The sequence below is a fragment of the Thermobia domestica genome, unplaced genomic scaffold (assembly GCF_964235325.1).
Source record: "Thermobia domestica unplaced genomic scaffold, izTheDome1.hap1.1 HAP1_SCAFFOLD_847, whole genome shotgun sequence".
Classification (NCBI taxonomy): domain Eukaryota; kingdom Metazoa; phylum Arthropoda; class Insecta; order Zygentoma; family Lepismatidae; genus Thermobia; species Thermobia domestica.
The window spans coordinates 54,673-79,714 of NW_027656557.1; the positions used below are offsets into that span (position 1 = coordinate 54,673).

The window sequence follows — 25,042 nt, forward strand, 5'->3', positions numbered from 1 at the left end:
AGGGGGCGTTTACCGGGATATGTAAAAGCAGTAAAAAATGATCGATATTTTTTTCCTTTCGTTGTTCAGTTTGTTTACATAGATATTTTATCTGACCCATGCGAAGAATGAGTATTTCAGCTAGTTCACAATATAGGTATTCAATCATTATGTACAGACTTGTACAGTACGCAGCAAAAAAAAAAAAAAAAAAAAAATCTGCAACGTGAGCATGTAAATTTATTGTGAAACTACGCCTAACAGCCCAGGGAATGAACATAACATCTAAGTGGCACGAATCACGCCAGGAGAAACCTCAGCGTCCTCCCCTGTACACTTATTTTGGAGCAAAAGACTTTGTAGTTTCACAATAAACTTACATGCTCATGTTGCAGGTTTTTTGCTGCGGACTGTACCATGTAAGTTAGTTTTGTTCTACATAGCAATAGGGACTAAAAAAAAAAAAAAAATACATTAAAGCTCGAGCTAGGGTTTCCAACTACGGGATAAGCCATTCTGGGAGAAACATTTGATGATAGGTCTGATTGATATTTTTGCAACTCCCAGCTCTATGATTTCCACTCTTACAGTATAATTGAAGACGCAATACTTTTATGAAAAATTAAATTTCTCAAAAATAATGTTTTCATAATGACCAACACAAAAATTAATGTAACAGCACAAGGGCATGCCCACGAGAGGGTCCATGTGGTCCGGACCCCTCAAAATTTCGTAACTCGACTAACATTTGTAGACTTTCTTAACAGAACTATAATTGTTTAACAGAGACATGATTGATGTAGGCTAAAGATTTGAATTTACGCCTCGTCTGCACTCTTTCTTTGCTTATAAAAATAGATTATTCTATCATTTTTCTAAAAAAACATAGGTGGCAGTAATTAACAATTATTTACCTTCTTTTCGGGTGCAGAATAAAACAGGTTCAATATTACGTAGACATATTCGAACCCACTGCCCCCCCCCCTCCCGTAAATACTTTTGACCCGTTCTAGCAAACATTTCTGAGTGCGCATCTAGAATGGTATATACCATTTTAAAAAGTTCAAGATCTGGAATACAAAAATTAACAAAATTTTGATCAGAATGTTTTGTTTTTAAAGGACTTTAACTGCATCAAAAAGGCAGGAAACACCAAGTGTGAAGATCGGTCACGGTCATCCTCATTTCAGCTGAACTTTTAAGTCAGTATTTTTTCTGAGATTTGTGATTGAGAAAGTTACAAACTTCCATTTTATTTATTTTTGTAACTAATGTAATTATCTTATATTTATTATTTAAGGAACAGAAGAATGAATTCATGGAATTTAATCGTCCCGGTGACCAAAAACCTCCTCTCGGAGAAGACGTAGAATTCCTGGTTAATCTCGCCCAAACCAGAACAGTTGGAAATCTTATGTCGTACTGTAGATGTCAGTATTTTTATTTCAATAACTTACAAAAACCAAAAAGAGTGAGAAGATAACTTTATCAGTGGCCTTGCTATTATTTTTCATTAACATTTAATAGATGAAGCATGACGACCCTGCGTTTAGCAGTCATTTCTAGTAATCTAACAATAAATATCCTTCTAACATACCAACAATGTTTCCCCAAATCATCTCTGTGTTTCCGCCTTCCACTAAATTGTTTATTTCCTGTTAATTCTGTTTACAGACTACTATGGAACCTTTTATTCTGTTATGAGGAAGGAATTGTTTTCAAGGAACATTTTTTTTCTTTTTTTTTTTTTTAATATTTACTGAAATGTCATCATCAAACTCAGCATTGAATTTTTGTATGAATGTCTTTGGCCCTGTCCTGAATTGAGAATTGACTTTTTTTTTAAAATAAAATAAAATTAAAAAAAATGATTGATACACGTGTATATAGCTAATTTCCATTCAGGGTTAACCGGAAGCTGTAACATATACTTATTTCTTATGGGACATACATCGAGTGACAACCGTTATTTTGAGTTCATTCAAGTCACTATTCACAACATTGTTCTCTCGATATGTGGACTATTGTTTATTTATTTATCGGCTTCACAATGACAAGAACAACATTCTCAATGGCTGGTAAATATTATTATTATTTAAGAAAATTACTTACGTACTAGTTTTGAGCAAAAAGACAAACTTATCTTTAAACTCCGATCAGATACAGTGGATCCACGGGTTACAAATTTATTTATTTACGAACATAATTCCAGGTACAGCTGAATACCAGTTTACACTGGATAACATAAGGCAATAATAATAATAATAATAATAATAATAATAATAATAATAATAATAATAATAATAATAATAATAATAATAATAATAATAATAATAATAATATCTAAGTATTAACAAGAAATTTTGACAATAGCTGACAAATTTATTCATTAAAATGACGTCGTAGTGCAGAGTTATATGCATCTTTAGAATTAAATAAATCAACGGGTGTATGTGAATCTCGTTGTATAACATAAGAAGCCTGTAGAATAGAGCGTTGAACTATTGATAGTCCAGGTCGTACTATACGAAAAAGGTGTGTGTTACATGTTTGTCTAATTGGAATTTGGAAATCAATTCTGACAGTAGCGTTTCGGACCTGAGTTGGGCATGTGTAAGTTTGTACAGATATTTGAAACGATTGATTTTTTTAACGAGTATCAGATAGTTGAATATTTAGTGCTCATAACAGTTCATGTTTTGTCATCGCACGTGTGTGAGGTATTCTGAAACGTACTATTGCAAGGAAGAAGTTTAGAGTTGACTAGCTGTTCGTGAACGGAAATATTTGCAGCGCCGTAACTTTTTTTTGGGGGGGGAAAGAAGCTTTAATACTTGTATTTGGCTTCTCCTCCTAGAAAAAATTGTTTTTCTAATTCTTGGTCCCGTTTTTCCATCTTTCTCTTACTCTTTATGGGGCCCCGGAGCCTGTGGGACCTCCCCCACGGCAAGTTCTGCTCGGCCGTTAGTTACGCCCCTTGGCCGTTCCATGCATGACAAGTTAATTAAGGGGACAATATTGAGTAATCTCAAAGCCAAACCAATAAATATTATTTCTAGGGCTCCTAATAGTAGAAATCTTTTACTGAAATGAGCCCATGACTCATTTTTGTTTGATTTGCCTTTTGTGTGCTGTTTCGTTTATGTAATGTAATGAAGCTGTTTGATGCTTCATTTATAATTTCATGTTAGTATCGTATATGGAGTGAGAAGATTTTGTCTTAAAGTGGGCCCCCTCGAAGGGCGAGGAAGTTCCCTGGGGGGCCATTGCCTCCTGCCCCTCACAAGTTACGGCCCTGAATATTTGTAAACAGAGATTATTTCCCTGATTGAAATTACTATATTAATCCGTTCTAACCACAGTAACATTGTACTGTTTTTTTTTTAAAAATATTTTAAATCGTATTTTCTAAGAAAAATATAGAATGAAAACGAATTTTAGTAATGATCCAAAAAATGGATCATAAGTTTGCGATCTTGGCTAATAATTAGTTTTTGTATCAGGGGCCACAAAAGTTTGGAACGGCCCTAAATCGAGTTTTCTTATCTTTTACGGAATAAGCATTTCATTCTAAGTTAAATGGAAGCTTGGGTTTGGCTACACTATATGTAGTTTTCCAGATATAGACCCCTAAAGCTTGATAGGAAATGTTTGATTGAATGAAATATATTGGATTTTTTGGATCAGGAACCATAAAATTTTCGAACGGGCCCTAAATCAAGTTTTTGTCTCTCTCTCTCTCTTTTTTTTTTTTTTTTTTTTTTTTTTTTTTTTTTTTTTTTTTTTACGGAATTATCATATCATACTGAGTTAAGTGATAGTTTTGATTTGGCTACACTATATGTAGTTCTACATATAGTGTATAAGGCCTACAAGAATATTTTTGCCTGAAATATATGGGATCTTTTGATCCAATTACATTATCCTTTTTAAAAGACAACTGAGTAATATCAAATTAAACAACACAACATGAGGACTATAAACAAAAAGTGCAAAAGGGAAAGAAGAAAAAAAGTAATTTCTGACATATACAAAAGCATTACTGAGCGCATGCACTTGTGGTGTACACACAACCACACGCGCGCGCGTGCGTGCGTGTGTGTGATACGGTATTCGTACTCCAAAATATAGTTCATAAATCGAGTGAAATATTGTTCACGAAACTTCTTCGTAAACTGATTTGTTCGTAAAGCGACAGCCCTGTAACCCGTGGGTCCACTGCATTTCATTCTAGTCTGCACCAGTGCTTCTTCCAGACATGTTTTTTAATGGGGGACACTTCACTCCCCTGGAGCTCTGGGAGTGCTCCCCGGAGAAAACGAAAATAATATGTTTATTATAACAATGAATAGAATATGCAACTCTATCCATCACGACTCTGGAACTTACTAAAGAAATAATAAACACTTCTGACCAGAGTATATACACTTGTTTATTAAAAACTAAATTTCAGTGTAACAGTTTCAACAACGTAACGTTGTCTTCATCAGACACTAATTGAAAGAGATGTCTTAGAGCGCAGTTATTAATACTAAAAGTGAAAGTCCTTGTGTGCATGGGAAGCCACCTGGGTCGGACTTCTCCGGGTGTCATCTTTCGGCCACCTGCCCTGACTTAATTACCCTCCCACCTGTGTTTATCTTTTCCAGACACACCTGTTGTTTATACTTGACAAATTGCCTTAAAACATTTTCTCTTAATCTACCTCTGATGCCTATTAGAAATAAATAACAGACTATACTACATACAACTGATTATAAATACAGCAATACAAATATATATATATATATATATATATATATATATATATATATATATATATATATATATACAAAAAATAAACTATAAAATATAACAATATATATAACTCTATATAACTATATACAATATTAAACTATATATAATATTAAATATATGAATATAAATTACATATAAATATGTTCAATCTTGTTTTTTCACTTCAATTTGTTCTAATAATTTATCCCATAGATCATGTATTAACAGTCCACTTGTCCAGTTCATTAATTTGTCACTTTTCTCTGTCTTTATCCTTCGTGCTTCCTTCCATTTCCTTATCATTGGTCTATTCTCCCTTTCTAGCCCCTTTACACCTTCCCAATCTATATCATGCCCCGTTTCTTTAACATGTTTATTTATGGCATTATTTTCTCTCTTAAGTCTCACATCATCCCTATGTTGTTTAATTCTCTCCCTAAGTTTTTTCCCTGTTTCCCCTATGTATATCATATCACAATCCTTACACGTCACTTTATACACTACACCTTCATCTTTCTCACATATTTCCTTCGTTCTACTTTTCGCTTTCTTAATCATTTCCAATATTCTTCTTCCTCCTTTTCTGTACGTCTTCACACCACCTCTTCTAAGTAAGTTCTTTATTACTTCTGTCTTCTCCCCGATGCTCTCTATCCCGTGCCATTTGTTCTCCTCCTCTTCCTTTCTCTCCTTTCTCCTTCCTTTCCTTCTTTTCTCTTCAATTCTGTTCTTCCTTAACTTCTGTCTGTTGTACCCGTTCTGCTCTAGTAAACTGTGGAACTTCTCTATGTCCTCCTTCTTTTTCTCCTCTTCAGTATCTATTTCTTCCATTCTTCTCTCCATATTTCTTATGAAGTTTCTTTTGGTGCTGTAATCCACATCACTTCTTTCGTGGCAGTAAACTCCTGCCGCACATTCTTTCCTATACCATCCTGTTGTAAATCCTCCATCTTTTCTCTCTATAGTCATGTCCAGGAAGTTTATAATGTTGTTGTTCTCCACTTCCATTTCCAGTCTTATCCCTTTTTCTTCATCTTCAACCTTCTTTACGAATTTTTCCAGTTGTCTCTTTGTTCCTCTCCATACTCCCAAACAGTCATCCACGCATCTGCAAAACAATATTAGGTTGTTTCCACCTTCTTCTATGACTTTCTGCTCCCATCGGTTCATCACCAGTTCTGACAACACTGGACTTAATCTTGAACCTATACTCAGTCCTTCCTTGATCTTGACTAGTTTGTTCCCTATCGTACAAAAACTATTGTCCCATATTACTCTCAAGGCTTTCACTATCTTTTCTTTCTTCCAGTCTCTTATTTCTTTCCCTTTCATCTCTTCTTCTATGACTTTCACTATGTAACCCCTCTTTATACTCGAAAACATTGTTTTAACGTCAATACTAAACATAATTGTTTTCTCCTTCTTATTTCGTATACATTCTAACATTATTTTCACTTCCTCCGTATTCTTTACTCGATGACTCTCTTGACCTATCCGTATCTCTTCTGCTATTTTTCTTAACTCTTCTTCTAATGGTTCTAGACAGTTTCCTCTACAGTCCAACACTGGCCTTAGCTTAATCTCTTCCTTGTGAATCTTCGGGAATCCTTTCATCTTTGGAATCCTTCCTTCTTCTTTCACCCACTTTTTAAACCCTTTTCTTCTTCCGTTCTCAACCACTTCCTTGAGTACCTCATCCTTAATCTTCTTCTCTCCTATGACTTCATACGTTTCATCACAAAGTTCATCCATTTTCTTTCATACCATTCTTTCTGCATCACTACCACTGCACCTCCCTTGTCCGCTTGTTCAATAACCATGTCTTTCCTCTTCCTCAGTCTTTTTAAACCCACCGTTTTTAAACCCACCCTTTAATGAACTGGACAAGTGGACTGTTAATACATGATCTATGGGATAAATTATTAGAACAAATTGAAGTGAAAAAACAAGATTGAACATATTTATATGTAATTTATATTCATATATTTAATATTATATATAGTTTAATATTGTTATAGTTTAATATTGTATATAGTTATATAGAGTTATATATATTGTTATATTTTATAGTTTATTTTTTGTATATATATATATATATATATATATATATTTGTATTGCTGTATTTATAATCAGTTGTATGTAGTATAGTCTGTTATTTATTTCTAATAGGCATCAGAGCTAGATTAAGAGAAAATGTTTTAAGGCAATTTGTCAAGTATAAACAACAGGTGTGTCTGGAAAAGATAAACACAGGTGGGAGGGTAATTAAGTCAGGGCAGGTGGCCGAAAGATGACGCCCGGGGAAGTCCGACCCAGGTGGCTTCCCATGCACACAAGGACTTTCACTGTTAGTATAAATAACTGCGCTCTAAGACATCTCTTTCAATTAGTGTCTGATGAAGACAACGTTACGTTGTTGAAACTGTTACACTGGAATTTAGTTTTTAATAAACAAGTGTATATACTCTGGTCAGAAGTGTTTATTATTTCTTGAATAGAATAGTACCGTGTGAAAATATGTGCCCCTCCGAGTACGAAGTGTGGCCCCCGGAACATTTTTTTCTGAAAGAAACACTGGTCTGCACCCGTTTGAAGTTGTCCCCCCCCCTACACACACACTTTCAAATTTCGACTCGAAACCAAAATCAATCGTTTGTTATTGATTGTTTTGAAGAAAAAATCGTTTGTTTCGAAAAATATAAATATATATTTACAAAAAGTTGGGGAGGCCAGCTTGACACTGGCTCCCACTTTCAAAATTTTGTTTCGAAACCGAAGCTAATCGTTTGTTTTTCGTTTGTTATTGATTGTTTTGAAGAAAAAGTCTTTTCTTTCGAAAACCGCAAGGAGATATTTACGAAATAAAGTTAGGATGTAGCTATCTTCACAGTACAGTACAACTCCCAAATATCCTGCTCGCGACTATCCAGCAGTGTTCGTAAGTTTCCTTAAGAAAATTTCTCTCTACTGACCAAATTTTCCCCTTCCTTATCAAATATTCCCTAGTCTGTTGAGTGTCCCATTCCTATGACAAGCTGTGATAAGATTATTTTAGCTATATTAAAGGAAGTGCCGGGGCACGGTGGTTCAGTGGTAGAGCATTCGATTTCAGCTCGCGCCAAGTGGGCTTTCTGGTGGACAAACACCGTGTTCGTGGGTTTTCTCGGGGTTCTCCAGTTTCTTCGCACTTTATTCATTCCGTCTTCGCATTCATTTCCCATCATCATCGTCTCCTTTACCGTTGCCGGCATAACCGTGGGAGGTAAAACTGGAAAAATGAAATGAAATCTATGAGTTTTAAGTCCCACGGTTATGTCGGTTAGGCTAAAGGAGACGGTGATGATGAGTAATGAATGAAATGGTGGAATGAAGAAAGTGGGAGGAAACGGGAGAACCCCGAGAAAATTTTTTTAAAAAGAAGTGCCAACCATATTTTTGTTCATTTGTTATTTGCTTCTATTTATTTTATTTTTTCTTCACTTTTTTATACAAAAATACACATAAATACATCCAGCCAAGAAAAAACACACACACACACTATTGCTATTGTATCGATTCTTTTCTGCAGAGCAATGAAAAGTTTAAAACTTCGTATTGGTCAAGTAGTCTGCGCGAGAATTCCCTGGACTTTCACGTTTTATCGAAATAAATCCCTTTTTTTCTTTTTGAGAAATTAATCTACGAAATTTCCCTAGATTAGGGAAATTTCCCTGAAACTACGAACACTGCTATCCGGCCTAGTTTTCTTTTTTCGTAATTAAATGAGGAAGGCAAGGCGTTGCATTGGCAACATTGCCAAGACATTGGAAGCGGGCGTCTGCTACGATCCTCCTACGTGTCGTGTGCAAAATACAAGTTGTAACAGGAAAAAGAGCAGCGTTTTGCTCCTTGTTCATTGTTTCATCAGTGTGTGACGAACCTCAATAGTGTGCCGCTGTTCCTGATTATAACTGTACAGTATGTATAGTACTGTATTCGTGAATTATGCTTGGGGTATGCTTAATGTTTCTTTTTAAGTGTACTACAGTGAACTCCGCTTTATCCGGCTATTTTGTTATGCGGCCTGCCCTTCTGCCACATTAGGCCGGATACTCGGTAGTCTACTGTAGTAATTACATCCTTCTATGTCAACCTGTCTGGTATCTAGAGCAATTTAAAGAAAGCACATCGACTTCATATTCCAAGTAGGATGTGCGCGGTTTTATTAGTTTTTTAGAGACTGAAGGACAGGAACCAACTGGCATTCATCGAAAATGTGGAGGTTTATGAAGAGAGTGTTATGCCGCAGAAACAAGTGTATGTGTGGTGCAACGCATTTGCAAGTGGTAGGAGAACTCTGACAGATGATGACAGAAGTGGAAAAACCAGAAACGTCCATCAGGGACAGGAATGTGTGTGACATCAATGCGATGATTCGTAGAGGCGAAAGAGTGAGGTTGCATGACATAGCAGGTGCATTGCAAATCTCATATAGTTCAGTGAGTAGTTTCCTCCATAATCACTTTGGCTTCAGGAAAGTGTATTCGCGCTGAGTGCCAAAACCTCTTAGAAAGGAAACAAACCACCTTCGAATGGGCATTTACATGACCCACCTACCACGATCTATCCACGAAGGAAATTCCTTCCTTCATTGCATCGTAATGGGTGATGCATCCTCAATATCTCTGTGGACACCTGAATCAAAACGCCAAAGCATGATATGAAAACATCTGTCGTCCCCGCCGGTCAAGAAATTCAAAATCACAATATCTGCCAAGAAAATAATGGCCACTGAAATGGGGAATGGGTTTTGGGACTGTCAGGGTGTTAATCATGTTGAATTTCTGGCAAAGGGTACGAGCATTACTGCGGAAAGGTACTGCCAACCCATAGGTAGAATGAAAACAACCATACGTCAGAATCCATGCAGATGAAAAATGAAAGTTGTTTTACCATATTAAAGAATATAAAAACATTTTAAAAATACCATAACTCAGAATTATCTCACGGCCAATGCTTAGCAATGGTATCAATAGAAAAATATGGTTTAAGGATTAGACTTCCAAAGAGTTATTGGTAAGTTGACTGCCCAAAAGAATAACAGAATTGATTTCATATTGAAATGAAATGGAGTATTTGTTATGAATGAGTACTCTTTACAAGTATAGATCATATTTTCATTGATTTTATCATTTTTCACATTTATAAAGGTAACCAAGAAAGTTCTGTCGCTTTTTGTGCAGGTCTGTGTTCAATTGGCCCTCACACCGTGAATTGAATGCGAATGCAGATAAGGCGAAGATCAGTTGTTGGTGTGGGTATATCCAACATACTACCTGGTTGTGGCAGTTCACTTATACCGTGAACTTGCGTAAGGACAGAGTGAACATGGAATCTCCATAGAGCGTCATAAGGGGGTGTATGCTGTACGAGTTCAAACTGGGGTCAAACGTCGCTGTAGCGGGGCGAGAGATATGCTAGGTCTTTGGTGAGGGTGTCGTGACTACACTGATAGTGTCGCGGTGGTTTAACAAGTTTAAGGACAGCGGGAAACACTCGAAGACGCACCACGTGCCGGAAGACCAACATATGTACAAAATGAAGATCTTCAGGCAGCAATTCAAGCGAATAGTGGCCAGACATGTGAAGAACTGGGACTACAATTCAGGGTGAGTGGAGAAACCATTCGGCAGCACCTCCATCAACTTGGAAAGCAAAAGTTGGGTCCCACATGATTTGACTCGGGGCCAGAAGGCAACGCGAGCAGACAATTGTATTTCTTTGCTGTCTCGTCTGAGGAATGAGCCATTTCTGGACAGGGGGTTGACATGTGATGAAAAGTGGGTCCTGTACGAAGCTCAACGGCGCCGTCATCATTGGTTAGCATCCCATGAACTGGCTCCAAAACAGCCGAAACCAGCACTGCACCAGAAAAAGATCCTCCTGTGTGTTTGGTGGACTGCTCGCGGCATCTTGCATCAGGAACTGCTACCAGCTGATCAGAGCATCAATGGAACTGTGTATTGCCAGCAGTTGAGCCGTGTTCAAGAAAAACTCAAAACTCGGGAGCCAGCACTTCTGAATCGCAAATGGGTCTTGTTACAGGACAATGCTAAGCCCCACGTGGCTAGGATGACCCAGGAGACCATTCTACGCCTTGGATGGGAAACACTAGTGCATCCGCCATACTGCCCGGACATTGTGCCGCCCGATTATCACCTGTTCCATTTCTTGGACAATCACCTTATAGGACGCCAGTTTAAATCCCTAGTAGAGGTGCAAAATGCACTTGATACCTTCTTCGCTTCGCGGCCCATCAAGTTCTACCGCGATGGAATCCATGGCCTTCCAGAACTTTGGTAGGTCTTCGATGCTGATGAGGACTATTTTTGATCTTCCAGATACGGTACGTCTTAGGTGACATATCGATGTTGGAAGGTGGTGGGTGAAAAAGCGACAGAACTTTCTTGCTTACCTGTATAATATGGTATCTAAATCTAATTGAATAAGTGGTGTTTTTTTATTATTTTTATTTTTTATTTTATTTTATTTTATTTTATTTTATTTTTATTTTTATTTTATTTTATTTTATTTTTTTGCAGCACAGTGTACAGATTCTCCTCAACTGAACAATGCATGTGACAGAATATTAAATGCAGTGAATTCAAGGTTACAATCACAGACAGCTTCGGCTGCCATTCCAGGTAAAGTACTAACAATATTTAATGAATAGATTAATTCCTGTAAATATTAATTAGTCTAGTACAATGTTGCAATAATTTGGTAATAAATATATGATTAGTATATAGTATGATTAGTATGATTAGTATATATATGATTAGTAATAAAGTCATATATGTGTCTGTATATCTGTCTGATTGTCATCAGCTTTTCTTATGGAAAGGATAGACCTAGAACCAACAAGTTTGGTACACGGATACACGTTCACCAGGTCTAATTCTGTACGACGTCTTTCTTTGAATTTTGACACTGAGAGGACTATAGGGATCTATATGTGTTGGTAAAAGGAGATGATAAATACCCGGGACGCCGGATATTAATATCAAACTCATACTTTTAAAGGTCGCTGAAGTGAATAGTAACACTCCTGAAGCCGTTCCAACTTTAGCCCCCATCGTCAGGGTGGGGCGACACGAAAAATAACACATCCAAAGTTACCGGTATTAGTGTCAAATTCATACCTTTCGGGATTACTGAGATGAATAGTAACACACACGATGCCATTCAAGCCCAACTTTATACCTAGGTAGCTCCCATCGTCATGGAGGGTTAAGGGGTATGTGAAAAAGAATATGTTCAAAACGATCGATTGTAGTGTAAAAACCATAGTTTCGGAGTCGCTGAGATGGGATATATTAATACTTCCGATGCCCTCAAATTCCAACTTTAGCTTCCACCGTCATGAGAGTTGAAGGGTCGTGAAAAAGAAAATGTTCAAATTGACCAGCATTAGTGCTGAATCCATAGTTTTTTGGTGTCGCTAAGGTGATTGGTGACATTCCTGATGTCATTTGAACCCAAATTTAGGAGAGAAGGGACATGGCATCCGAGCCGGAAATTAACAATGGTAACTTTAAAGGAATTACTCTTCAGTATTTATATATTTTATTTCACTGATTTAAATATATTGCATAAACCTTATCGTTCCTGTGTAAAAAATGGGTATTTCAGGTATATAAAAATCAATTTAGTGGAAACAAGTTAGATATCAGAGGTGGCAACTGTTAGCCTGCGACTACAACACTCCACTGTTCCTGGTGGTGTGTTAGGGCAAACTTTGTACGACATTAGGAGTAGTAGCACTGCAGAGTGTAGTGAACTGAGCAGACAGTGATAGCGCAAAATAGACAACTCTGATTTCCAAAGAGAGAAATTTGTTGGCGCTCGCTCATGTGATGAGAGCGTGAGGAAAGTGAGACACAGGACAATGTCTAAGCTGACGGACGCATCTGCGAGGAGGAACAGTGATCGAAAAAAAACTCTCAGGGAGTTCGAGCATTCAACGGATTGTCACTGAAAACCGTCGTGCGCCTGTGATGCAAGTAACGAGGGAATTCAAGCAGCGCCTTCTATAACCTGTGTCGACAATCACAATCCTGCTCGAGTTACATAACATGGACATACGGGGTCCGGTTGAATGGGTAAAACCGCTGAAAAATGATCATAATGCTTTAGAACGTCGCCTTATGACTAAAAGCGTGTGATGTTGTGGGATGAGCCATCGTTAACCCTATTTCAAACTGCGAACTTTATTTATGTGTAGCAGACTCCCAAGAAGGGTATGATCCGCAAGTTCTTCATGCATCCGTGATTCATAGGGCAGTGTCTGTGATGCTGAGGGCCGCAATATCCTGAATTTCTGTGGGTTCTCTGCTGACACTTAGTAGTTACGTCACTACCCGCGATTATGTCGCCATTTTAGGAGCCCATGTGCATGCTATGATCCAAATGTTATATCCGGGCTAAGACGCCATATTCCAGGATAATATTGCGCACATTTACACAGCTGGAGGTGTTGTGTCGTGGTTTGAGGAGCATCGGAATGTGGTTGAATACCTGCTTTGGCCCGCCCAACCGAGGGACCTGAATATAATTGAGCAGGTTGTGTTCCGCTTTGGATACACGAATCAGACGCAGATTTCCTCTTTATCCTCTTTCATGGAACTGAATGATGTACTCCATGCAGAATGTTGTAATATACCACTTGCTACTGTTCATGACCAGTCTGGTTCGATTCCATGTCACATTAGAGCTGTTCTGAGGGAGAAAAAAGTCCTACATCACATTAGTGTGGTAAATTACACTTTTGTTTGGTTTGTTTCCATTAAATTGACGTTTATGTGAAAAAGATCTGTCACACGGAAAATAAAACTTCTTCATCTAATGTAAGTGTTTGACACATCTCCTCCTTAATACCATTTTGAATTTGTAGCATAGGTTGTCCTGCAAGATCACCTTGTAAAAAGTCTAATGTCCCATGATTCTGCACCGAGGTTATGGGAGGCGGTAATAATAAGGTGAATAATAATGATGGAATGAAGAAAATAGGAGGAAATGGGAGATCCCCGAGAAAATCCACGCACACAGTGTTTGTACACTACAAAGTGAGCTTGGCAAGAGCTGTAATCGAACTAGGAACTCCACATACGATTGGCGGGCGCTCTAATGCTGACCCATCACCGAGTTAATCACAAAAGGTTTAAAGAAATTGAAAACTTTTAGTTACAAAATCGCTGCACGTATTTTCATTATCTTAGATTTGTGATACGTACCTTCAGTCTTTAAAATGAATCAGACTTTCGTATGACCCCATACGCATGTGTTATGATCCAGGTATTCGGGAAATTTTCTCGTAGTTTTCTTAGATTTTTTTTTCAATTTTGGAGCCCCTATTGGCAGTCCAGATTAAGTAAAGGTACCTTGGTTCGTTGATTTGTAGATGGACATTCCGCACAGCACCGAGGCTATAGAAGGCGTAAATCTACAGCTAACATGGGATTTGAACCACACGGCTCGCTGAAAATCAAACTCGGGTCTCCAGCGCCGAAGACGCGTACACTAATCATATAACCACAAGAAAGTTCTGACCCTACTACCTACTTTACGATATATATTATATTTGCGAAATTTTATTGAAATGCGGCTAATAGATATTTTGTGAATGTGAAAAGATATTTTTTAGTAATATTCAACAAACAGGACATTTTGAAGACAATAAGAAAAATACTTAGAAAATTCCACTCGTACCCTAATTACCTTATATACACTAATACCAAACAAATACTAACGTATTGCTTTCCTTTTGAAGTAAATGGAAGAAGTTTTCTCGGAAACAAAATAATTTGTTTGTTGTTTATTCTTGTTGCAGCTACGTCTCAAGGTGAAGTTCAAGTGACCGGTGGTCAAATTGGCCGAGTTGGAAGACTAAAGCGAAGCGACAACTGTCACTGTCAAAAAATTGGAAATGGAAAGGTATTTTAACTTTCACTTTTAAAATACAAATTCGTACATGTAACTTTCTCAGTTAATGTTGCCACAACTGAATACCCTATTTAAAGTTCCATTATTTTAAATTGTGTTTATAAGTATATTGCTTTTATTTATTATAGCTCTTCCTCTTACTATTAGTGTGGAGTAAAACAAAGTTGCTGAGATCCAACTCTCAAAATATAATTCTAATCTTGTCATAGTTGCTACAAAGGGAGTCATTTCTTAGCAAAATGGGTCAGTAAGCCGTGTCATTGCTTGGGAAGGAGTTAAGATTATCCAATAACTTAATTTCATACAATGGTTCAACCACGTCCTGGTTGCAAATTTCATTTACCTCGTTTCCTAATGTCATACAATAATGAAACTTTGCACAGCGACGTAAATCAAATGACAATACAATATTCCATTCTTAATATCTATTTATTGCTTAATTAATTAAATTTATATATATATACAACATCCTATTTCATTATGCAAATACAAATGAACACCAAAACACACCAAAGCTTAAGCTTATTGTGTAACTGACTGTGAAATGAAATGAAGTCTTTGAGTTTTACGTCCCACGGTTATGCCGGTTAGGCTAAAGGAGACGGTGATGATGAGGAATGAATGAAATGAAGAAAATGGGAGGAAACGGGAGAACCCCGAGAAAACCCACGAACACGGTGTTTGTCCACCACAAAGTTCACTTGGCGGGGGCTGGGATCGAACCCGGGACCCCAAGCACCAGAGGTGAACGCTCTACCACTGAGCCATTGCGGCCCCGTGTAACGTTTCGTTGCTTGCACTTCAGGTGGGTTGCCTAATCAGGTCTCGTGTTACTCTTGGCCAGTTGAAACGTCGCATTTGTAAGTCAATGAATAGAGTTCACTTCCAAGCTCGTGTTGAAGATGTGTTGAATTAGAACTTTAATTAGAGATATAGAGTGAATCAATTAAAGACTGTTCAACTAACAAAATTAACAATATCTAGAAATTCTACGTGGATATCAAACAGTACACCAATAGGTTATTCCGGACTCATGTGAATCCCGTCTGAAATCTTGATTTCTAAAGGTACATGACCAAGGGTACTCATGTTGTGGTTTCCAGGGGGGGGGGCAAGTATAAGCGACATTTCAAATATAGTCTCAAATTTTGCGGTAACTATTCTAAAATATCTATTGGGTTTTCAATCTTCCGAAGCACAATTTCCTCTAAAGGGGGAGGGCAAGCGGGCCCCACCTTGCCCCCCCCCCTCTGATGGGCGCCCTTGTACATGACTGGAAAGCAGGAGAAGACTGGATGTAAACCAAGGTAATAACTTTCTTTTACGTTAATACACTTCATAGGACTTTTTTTCATGGCAACATAGTAAGTAATTCGCTTCAATGTATTTGAGATTGCATTAAAACTTATAGAGGAGGGTTACCAAAGAGCACGCACGCCCTAAGAGCGCGCAGTGCCAATTACGCTGAAGTGGTAACACACAGAATTGTTATTGCTACGCTGTTTGATGCGTCTTTGTGTGAGAGTTGATACGAAGAAAAGGGAAGTTAACGGATCGCAACAAACAGAAAATACAGCTAAAAAAACTTTTTTGAATTCTTGATGGAATATTTTAATACTCTTACTTAAGAAATTATTCTGATATAGCAGCTAACTACAGTACCCTTGTTGCATGGTAGAAAACATGAATGCAGATAGAATTGTTTACCATGGCTTTGTTTCGGGGGTCTTGCATGTGCAGCCACATGGATGAATTTTACTCGAGTTGACTGCTGTTTCCCAAAGAGTGCGCGTTAGTGAGTTACCAAAGAACGCGCACGTACTCTTTGGGAGAATTTCTTTGATGTGTGTGGGTAGCGGCATTCATATTACAGACTGTGGTTATTCTCATCAGTTACTCTCGGAGTGTAATCTGATGTTTGAATGGATTGTAGAAGAATTATTTGTAATTGTTTGTCTTCGATTCAAGCACCAACTGTAAATAATCTATAAGAAGTATTTTAAATTCACAAAATTTCTTAAAATACAATGATGATGTGGTGTTCTGCTCGAAGGTAGGCCTTTGGTCCATGGTAGTTTGCCATTGCCTTTCATGGTATGATGATGTCCTAAGAAGTGAGGAAACGATCAAAGTAAAGATTCTGGATAAAAAAGACATATATTAAAGGTATTGTTCAGGATTTTTTTCCAGTTGGTGCAATAATGTAATGAAACCACGAACTAAAAATTTAAAACATCATCATTAATTTTACTCATAAAAATCATAATTTGTGGGTGAAACTAAACGAAGATTTTCTTTAATGTTTTAAATTTCGTGTACGTTCATAATATAACTTTTAGAACCACATGGACGTGTAATCAAGAAATTGTTGGAAGCAAAAGCAAAATAGTTTAGAATCACCTGTAAACGAACAACTGGAAACAAACCTTAGGGTTAATTAAAGTTCTTTTTAAATTAAAGTAAATTAAAATCCTTTTTTATTTTTACACCGTTAGATAACAATATTTTTTCAGAAAATGTTATTTTTTTCCAAACTCAAGTCTTACAATTTCATTACACCATAGAGAAAAGAAATGTTTTACACCTACAGAAGCCGCAACAACAAGCACGTCTGTTCATCCTAAATACATTTCACAAGTTTCTTCAGAGCAAACGAGTCAAAGGAAATGTTAAGTCAAAGAGAAAACTCTTTGATCATCCCGATGAACCAACCACTTCAACAAGAAAACTGCAGCTGAGATCAACCAAAACTTCATGCGCAATGTGTCACGAATTGAATGAAGAACCAATTGACGAAGACTGGATTCAGTGCATTAATTGTAAACGATGATGACATGAGCAGTGTTCGTCTTACCAAGGGGTTTAGGTTTCAAGTATGATAGGTGTTGAGTGCGCCCTCTTAGGGACCGCAAAACGCACTCTTTGGGACACTGGTCCTTAAGAGTACGCATTTGAGTTTTTTAACTTTTTAACGCATATCTCCATTTCTACATTTAGTAGTAAACTTTTCTGTTTCTTACAATGTAGCCTAAACTTCAATTAAAATTTTGTAGAATTTATATAATTTTTGCTTCATTACTTTCGGAGCTATTTGAAAATGAATATTAAGTGCGTGCTCTTTGGTAACCTTCCTCTACATAATAGCTGTATTGTACGGGAAGTCTCAAGGATTTTTAGTTGTTGTATATTGAAGTCTTTTAGTAGGATTTGTTATCTCTTCATTCAGGTACGTAGCCAGGATTTCGTAAAAGGGGTCTCCGTGACATGAAATACTGTGGTTATCACACCAGGGGCTCGATGATTCTAAACTATTTTACTGGAACATATATTTGTTCGTTTAGCCAGGATTTCGTAACGGGGCGGAGGGTGGCGTAAAAGCCCAGGAACTCGATCAATCTAATGTTATAATTTAATTGGTGTCTCCGCAGAACGACTGGTTAAGCTCATCGCCTTATAACTAAGGGAGCTCGGGTTCGATTCTCGGTGAGGACACAAGTGGTTCGGATCCCGCCCTTAGAACGTCCTCATCATCCCATGGAAAGCAATGCAAAGCCACCATGGTTTCACCTTGCTGAGAGACCTTCGGGGTCAAACACATGCCTCCGGGAAGAACACCAATCATCATCATAAATTAATTACTAATAACAGGCAAATTATGAGCTTTCTTATATTACAGTACAAAAGCATATACAGTTTGAACCTCAGTATTTTCATTTTTCCAACAGATTAAAAAAAATAATAATTACAGTAAAATGTATGTGGCCAAACTATAGTCTGTTAAAAGATTTTTTGAAAAATGTCAGTTAGTGAAAAGTCTCTAATCAGTTCTACTGCTTGCTTATTTGTTACAAAAATAATAATTCGATTTATATTCCGAGTTCAGGTCGAAATGACCCATTCATCTACAACACCTGTCAAATTAAACCAAAGAAAATCAATAATATTGTATATGCTTCATGGAAAGTAAGTGAAACATAGTTAATTTAATCCCACTAGCTAACTAAATATATATATTGAAGCTAGGCCGTCATGAACATATTGGTCAAGATATTTAGAAACAATTGTCGGTCTGTCGAATTTATAATTTATGCCTGTCGAATTGCAATGTACTCTAATAATAAAAGTAATTATGTTTCACTGCATTTCCTCTTATATTTTACTCAATGATGTAATTGCGTGATATTCAACCAACATGCAATTGTATGTTTATTCAAATAGCAAAATGTTTAACTTACGTCTATTACAATTTCCTGATGAAATGCTGATCCATCTTCGTTTCGTATATCAATTGTTCCAGATTTCAATTGTTCTTCTTCCTCCTGCGAAATGCTCGTAATCGATCGATCCACCTGTGGAAAGGAAAAGAACTAATACGTTACAAATAAAGTTTCTTTTCTTAAAAGAAAAAAATATATTTAATTTGTATTCTAAAGGTGAAGAAAATGCATAAATGATAAAATAACTGCGTATAAATATTGAATCTACATATTCCGTGTTCACTGTGAAAATGTACAGTTAGCAAAACAAAAAATGGGGCGATTCTTACAGAATCTAGGTAAGAATGGCCTCATTTTTTCTTTTGCTAACTGTACATAAAAATTAAATTCTCTTCGTATTCATTAACAACTTTGTGTTGTGAAAATCATCAAGAATCGGCGCATTCATAAAATAGATGCGAATGCATTCAAATTAGCTGCCGAAGCCCGAACACTTTTTTTTTTTTTTTTTAAGTCACGTTAATCGTATTGGATAGAAACATAATCTATATAGTCTTACACTGTTACTTATTTACGATATGTTTATGAAATAATGGGTCTATTGCAAAATTTGTGATAGCGAAACTTCACGGGGATCTGTTAACGGTAACAATCATACATTTTAACTCTTCAGAATTCTAGTTAGTAGACGATACTACTACTACTACTACTACTACTACTACTACTACTACAATACTACTACTACTACTACTACTACTACTACTAATAATAATAATAATAATAATAATCACTGGCACGGCAGACCAATAGATCCTGGGCCTGCTCCAACGCCATCTGATAGCGAGTGGTAAAAATTCATCCACCTGGGTAACAGAACGCGGGTCAGCCGGTCGTGTCACTACCCGCCAACAGGCGTATTAGGAGCTTTGCAGGCCAAGTGACCGTCATATCTTTATTTATGTGACTCCCCAGTTTTCCTGCCGTTGAAAAGCGGAAAGTCCGGGAATTGAACCCAGGAGCACGTAGACATGAGTCCAACGCTTTAACCTCTAGACTATGGAGGCCCTCTACTTAATTAATAGATGAATGCTTGAAATACAGCTAAAGTTGGTTAATACACATCTAACGAGTAAAAGTCTTATCGCTTTGGTATATGTATCAAGCATCAGTGTTGGTATAGAATGTAATTATGCTACTTATATCAATGGGGAAAGAACTTTCTTTGAGCCTGAAGTTCGCCGCCTATCTGAGAGGCCACCACCCTACCCACCCCAGCCTGCTAAGATGCTACGTGTGTAAACACCTCTTCTCTATTAAACGTAATAAAAAGAAAATACGTTACGTAATGTAGGCCTACTTACCTGTACTGTGTTGTTATCTTCTGGAATATTTGTTGATTTCTTGCTGGTTTCCTCATTCTCTGGTTCTACGTTTTCATTTCCATTATTGTCTGTTTCAGGAGTACGAAAGAATTTCTTTAATGCTGCTGCCTGTTTCTCATTTTCAGCCGCTAATTGTGCTCTTCTTTTTCTGTATACATTTCCAGAAGGCTTCTTTTTTTCCGACGTGTTGATAAAGAACACATTAACGCAACGATTCTTCTACTAAGAGTCGAAATTCAGGAGACAAAAGAAGAACACGCACACCATGAAGCCTGCACTACATGTACATGACTTCTGATTTATAATTTTCTTTCACGAGACATTTGACAGTACAAACAGGACTAATTTCTTTTTGGTTGTCGATAACTCAATATTGTTTGTGTGTATTGTTAGAGCGGCCGACATAGCTTTGTCGCAAGGAGTGCAATTGTCGGCACCGCGGCGGTTGTAAGTGTCAGAGCGTGTTATTGTTGCTCAAAACTCCCAACTCTCAACAACAGCCTTTAGCTTTGTAAGCGGAGATTTTTTTTATAGACAAAAAGGTGAAGGGATGAAGGGATTTCCTTTATAGAAGATTCAAGAAGAAACCGGGGTTGTTATAAAGAGTGAGGCCTATGGCATTAGGTAGTAACAATGTTGCTACACAATTTATGAAAAAGTTAATTTTTAGTTCACCGTTTACAATAATATAAATTTAGCAAGGATTTTGGCGCCCCCCAAACTCCCCTAAAATTTGGCGCCCCGGGCGGTTGCCCGGCTCGCCCGGCCCTTCCGCCGGTACTGGTAACGCCATTTCAAAATAAAAATTTTATACCGGCTTGGCAACACTGCATTACCTACATCACTTGTACAACGAGATACTTTGTATCGGTTGATAATTACTTGTATCTTGGGCAGAAAGTGCTTCCACACAAGCACTATACCTGATATAATGTTACTTAAAAATAACAGAAGAAGAATGTTTTAATATATGTAAGAAATATACATTATTATTGTATAGTTGGTTGCTATGTAGTTGTTTATGGATACGTAATTAACATGTATGATTGCAAGACAATTGTGTGAAATATACGTTAAAAGAGAATCAACGAATAAATTATCTAACACTTATCATGGACTTGTAATTTCAATAGAAAAGGTGATAATACTAGTGAATATAATTACGGAAGATATTTTAAAGTGTAAACGATTACTGCCACTAAAGATTTACTTATATTATTAGCCGAACCAGGGTTGACGACTACCTTTGGTGAGTCGTTGTAAAATTTTTGGTTTACCTCACCCGGGATTCTTGTAAATTCATATCCCGAAGTCGAAAGTAAGGGTGAATTTACCTCAGTAAGAAGGTTCATGAATACGAACTCAACTATTCTCAGAAGTGGCAGAGTAATCACAAGAAAAATTATGATCGGTGAGATAGTAGAGAATGAAACTGTTGACAGTGTTAACAACGAGCAAAATATAGCTCCCATTACACCCGAAATGTTGACATTAGAAGACAAAATTTTAATGGCATTACAGCGACAGGAACAAAGCCGAAAAGACGATTTAGAAGCCATGAAGCAAAATTTGGCTCAGATGTCCAACGAATTAAAACAGACGGTACCGTACAGCAGAAATCCGAAGAATCAAGTAGACAATATGAAGAATTAAGTAGACGATTGGAGCAAATAGATCAAAAATCAGAAGAGACGAAACAATCTGTTATCCAGGCTGTGAGAGACATCACATTACAGTTTGATGAAAAGCTAAAAAGATTATCTGAAGATTGCCAGGATAATTACAACCATGTAATTCAAGAAGTCAATTGTGTAAAAAAGGATTTGGAAGTAATAGAATCTTCAGTTCGTCAGCAAAAGATTCAGGTCACAGATAATTCTAATCAAATACGTGCAAATACTCAATTGATATCTACCTTACAAGAGGAAATTAGGACGTTACAGATTAAGGACAACGCATACCACAACAACATGGTTAATGATCGTTTGGAGTTCCCTTGCTCACAAGAGATGACCTCGCATTCACCTGCAGCCGATCAACGTGGACCTTACGTTATCTCTTCTTCAAGTAATCCATCCGATGAGGACATTATTTTGGAAAGAATTCATCCAAGGAATACAGATGGGCGGAAAAGAGATGGTGGAACCACGCATAACGCAGTAGGTAGAAATTGTCACTCAACACGTACACGAAATGTTGAAAGGAATGTAAAGTTAAGTGTAAAAATGAGCGAAATACGTGCTATGAGTAAGTTTAGTGGTAAATGTAATGAAAATGCTACTTCTTTTCTAGAAAAATTTCAGGATGAGTGCAGTATAATGTGTATAGATAAATCGCAATATATGAAACTAATCCCTCATTTATTACTCCCACCATGTTCTTTATGGTTTAAAGCAGTACGAGATCACGTCAATACATATGAGGAATTCAAAGCCGCACTGATTGCAAATTACGAAAACGACTTTTTACTTGCAAACAGAGATGCCACGATTAGAAATCAACCTTTTAATCCTCGCTTGCACAAATATGTTGTTGATTTTGTTGTAAATACGTATAACGAATTAAAAGTCGTAAATCCACTGCAATCGGAATCTAGAGTGATTGCATCTATTCGAAATCTACTACCGTTTAAATTACAACAGATCCTGTTTTCTACGCAGTGCATGAGTTTTAATCATCTATTAATGCTCGTCCAATGTTAAGAAACTCAATATCAGGCACTGAATCATCAAGCGGGAGTAGGTAAAATTAAAAACAATTCAGATCACCTTGTACCTGTTCGTAATCTAAATATCCGTAATGTGAACAATACGGAACATAACCTAAATCGAGCAAATTTAAACAATCAGAACGATCAAAATAGCCAAAGATATGATGGGAATCCACCTAACCTAACCAATCGTGACAATAATTATGTCAGATCACTTAATCGAAGTAGACTCAAAAACAGTCGAAATACATGGCGAAATTCAAGAAATACAGTAAACTACATGGATAGACGTAATCGTAATTCAAGAGATGGCACTTCGTATCAAAATCAAAACAATGACGCAATTCATGTACAAAATAATGCGGAACATAATCACGATTGTGCAGTACAATGTACTTTATTAGAATCATATGCAAGTACGAATTTAAACTGACTGCAGTTGATGTAGTAACGGTTAAGCCCATATCAGTTATAGATTCTTATGAACATTTATCTTCAAATTTATGTGTTAATGTCAATAATGAAAACAACCCTTATGACTTTTAGATACTTTATCACGTTTGTTTCAGCAAATGATAATTTTCAAATGATTTTAATTCTTTCTTGTTAATGTGAAGAATTATAGTTCGATTCATAATTGATTAAAAGCAAAGGTTATTTATATTATATTGATTTGTGTTGAAACTTAATTTGTCAAAGATTATGTTAAGTATAAGGTCCATTCTATTAAGCTAATTATCCGACGACTGTCTACATGCGCCACCTTATATGTTACTCGCATAAGATTCTTCTGTATTCTGACGCCTCATTGATACGATGTATACATTAAAAATATCATCTAACGTAGTTGTTATATAATGCGCCCTAGAAAGATCAAACATTGTTAACATCACCGTTTTTAATAATGATTGAAACTGTTGATCATTGTAATGTGTTTTAAAATGTAATTATCTCTTACATTTTTTGACTTCGCATCCTTCGTTGATTATATTAGTAAGCGACGACGTTTTTATAATAAAAGATAAATATTAATGAAATAAAATACTTATTATAAATGTATTTATATGAAGGAAACTTAATGAAGTTATATACGAGGGGCGATCAAAATGTAAAGTACATAATTAATATAAGATCATTATTATAAACGGACCAGTGGTTCTTAAATATAAAAATCAAGCTACCTTGTAACTTTTATATTCAGTCCCATCATCGGGCGACATTTTATACAACGAGATACTTTGTATCGGTTGATAATTACTTGTATCTTGGGCAGAAAGTGCTTCCACACAAGCACTATACCTGATATAATGTTACTTAAAAATAACAGAAGAAGAATGTTTTAATATATGTAAGAAATATACATTATTAGAGATGCAAAAAAGCCGGCTTTTTTGAATCGATGGTTTTTTCACATAAAAAGCCGGCTTTTTTGGGAAAAAAACGAGAATTTTGGAAATTTTGGCTTTTTTCATTTTCATGATTTTTCTATCTAAATAGCTTTCTTATAGTATATTCTATAGTTAGATAAGAATTCCATGACCTAAATGCCATATTTCGCTCTAAAATTCACCATCAAGATGGATGGAGCACATGTTTTACGAATTAAAGCTAATATGAAGAAAGTAGTATTTGAGGGCAATTTTAGAGGCTATTTAATTTTATTTTAACTTTTGAGTTATCGATATTTTTTCTTTTCGATATCATTTTAGTTTGTCGTCTGTTTCATTTCTAAGAGCTTAGTACTCTAGCTTCTAACGCAGAAGTTAAACTTACGTTTTTCTATATATCCGTCAAAGCGTACGTTTTTCAATATATCCGTCTAACCGTACTTCCATATTTCTGTTATACTGTAGCTGTGCAACGATTTAGCAATAATTTTCCGGATACAACCTTGAATACTAATTTATACAAATAATCAGTAGCGGATTTAGAAACGTACTTTGGGACGGATTTCTCTGATTGTTTCATTTTCTAAAATCTCCTAATTTTATTTGGG

The 25,042-nt window shown here is 36.5% G+C and overlaps 1 protein-coding gene and 1 long non-coding RNA gene across 2 annotated transcripts in view; one reads left to right on the top strand and one right to left on the bottom strand.

Moving 5' to 3' along the window:
- Nucleotides 1–20,555, bottom strand: part of LOC145677409 (uncharacterized) — a gene marked incomplete at both ends in the record, with an annotated part of 72,695 nt that extends 52,140 nt beyond the window's left edge. Inside the window, 2 exon segments of the mRNA XM_081747907.1 lie at nt 18,973–19,086; nt 20,316–20,555. Of these exon segments, the coding sequence (XP_081604033.1) occupies nt 18,973–19,086; nt 20,316–20,555 (354 nt within the window).
- On the top strand, nt 1,937–14,737 carry LOC145677410 (uncharacterized). Its single transcript, XR_014129820.1, has 3 exons — nt 1,937–2,057; nt 11,338–11,439; nt 14,625–14,737. It is a non-coding gene; the product is annotated as an uncharacterized LOC145677410 (long non-coding RNA).
- Nucleotides 20,556–25,042: the final 4,487 nt, after the last annotated feature.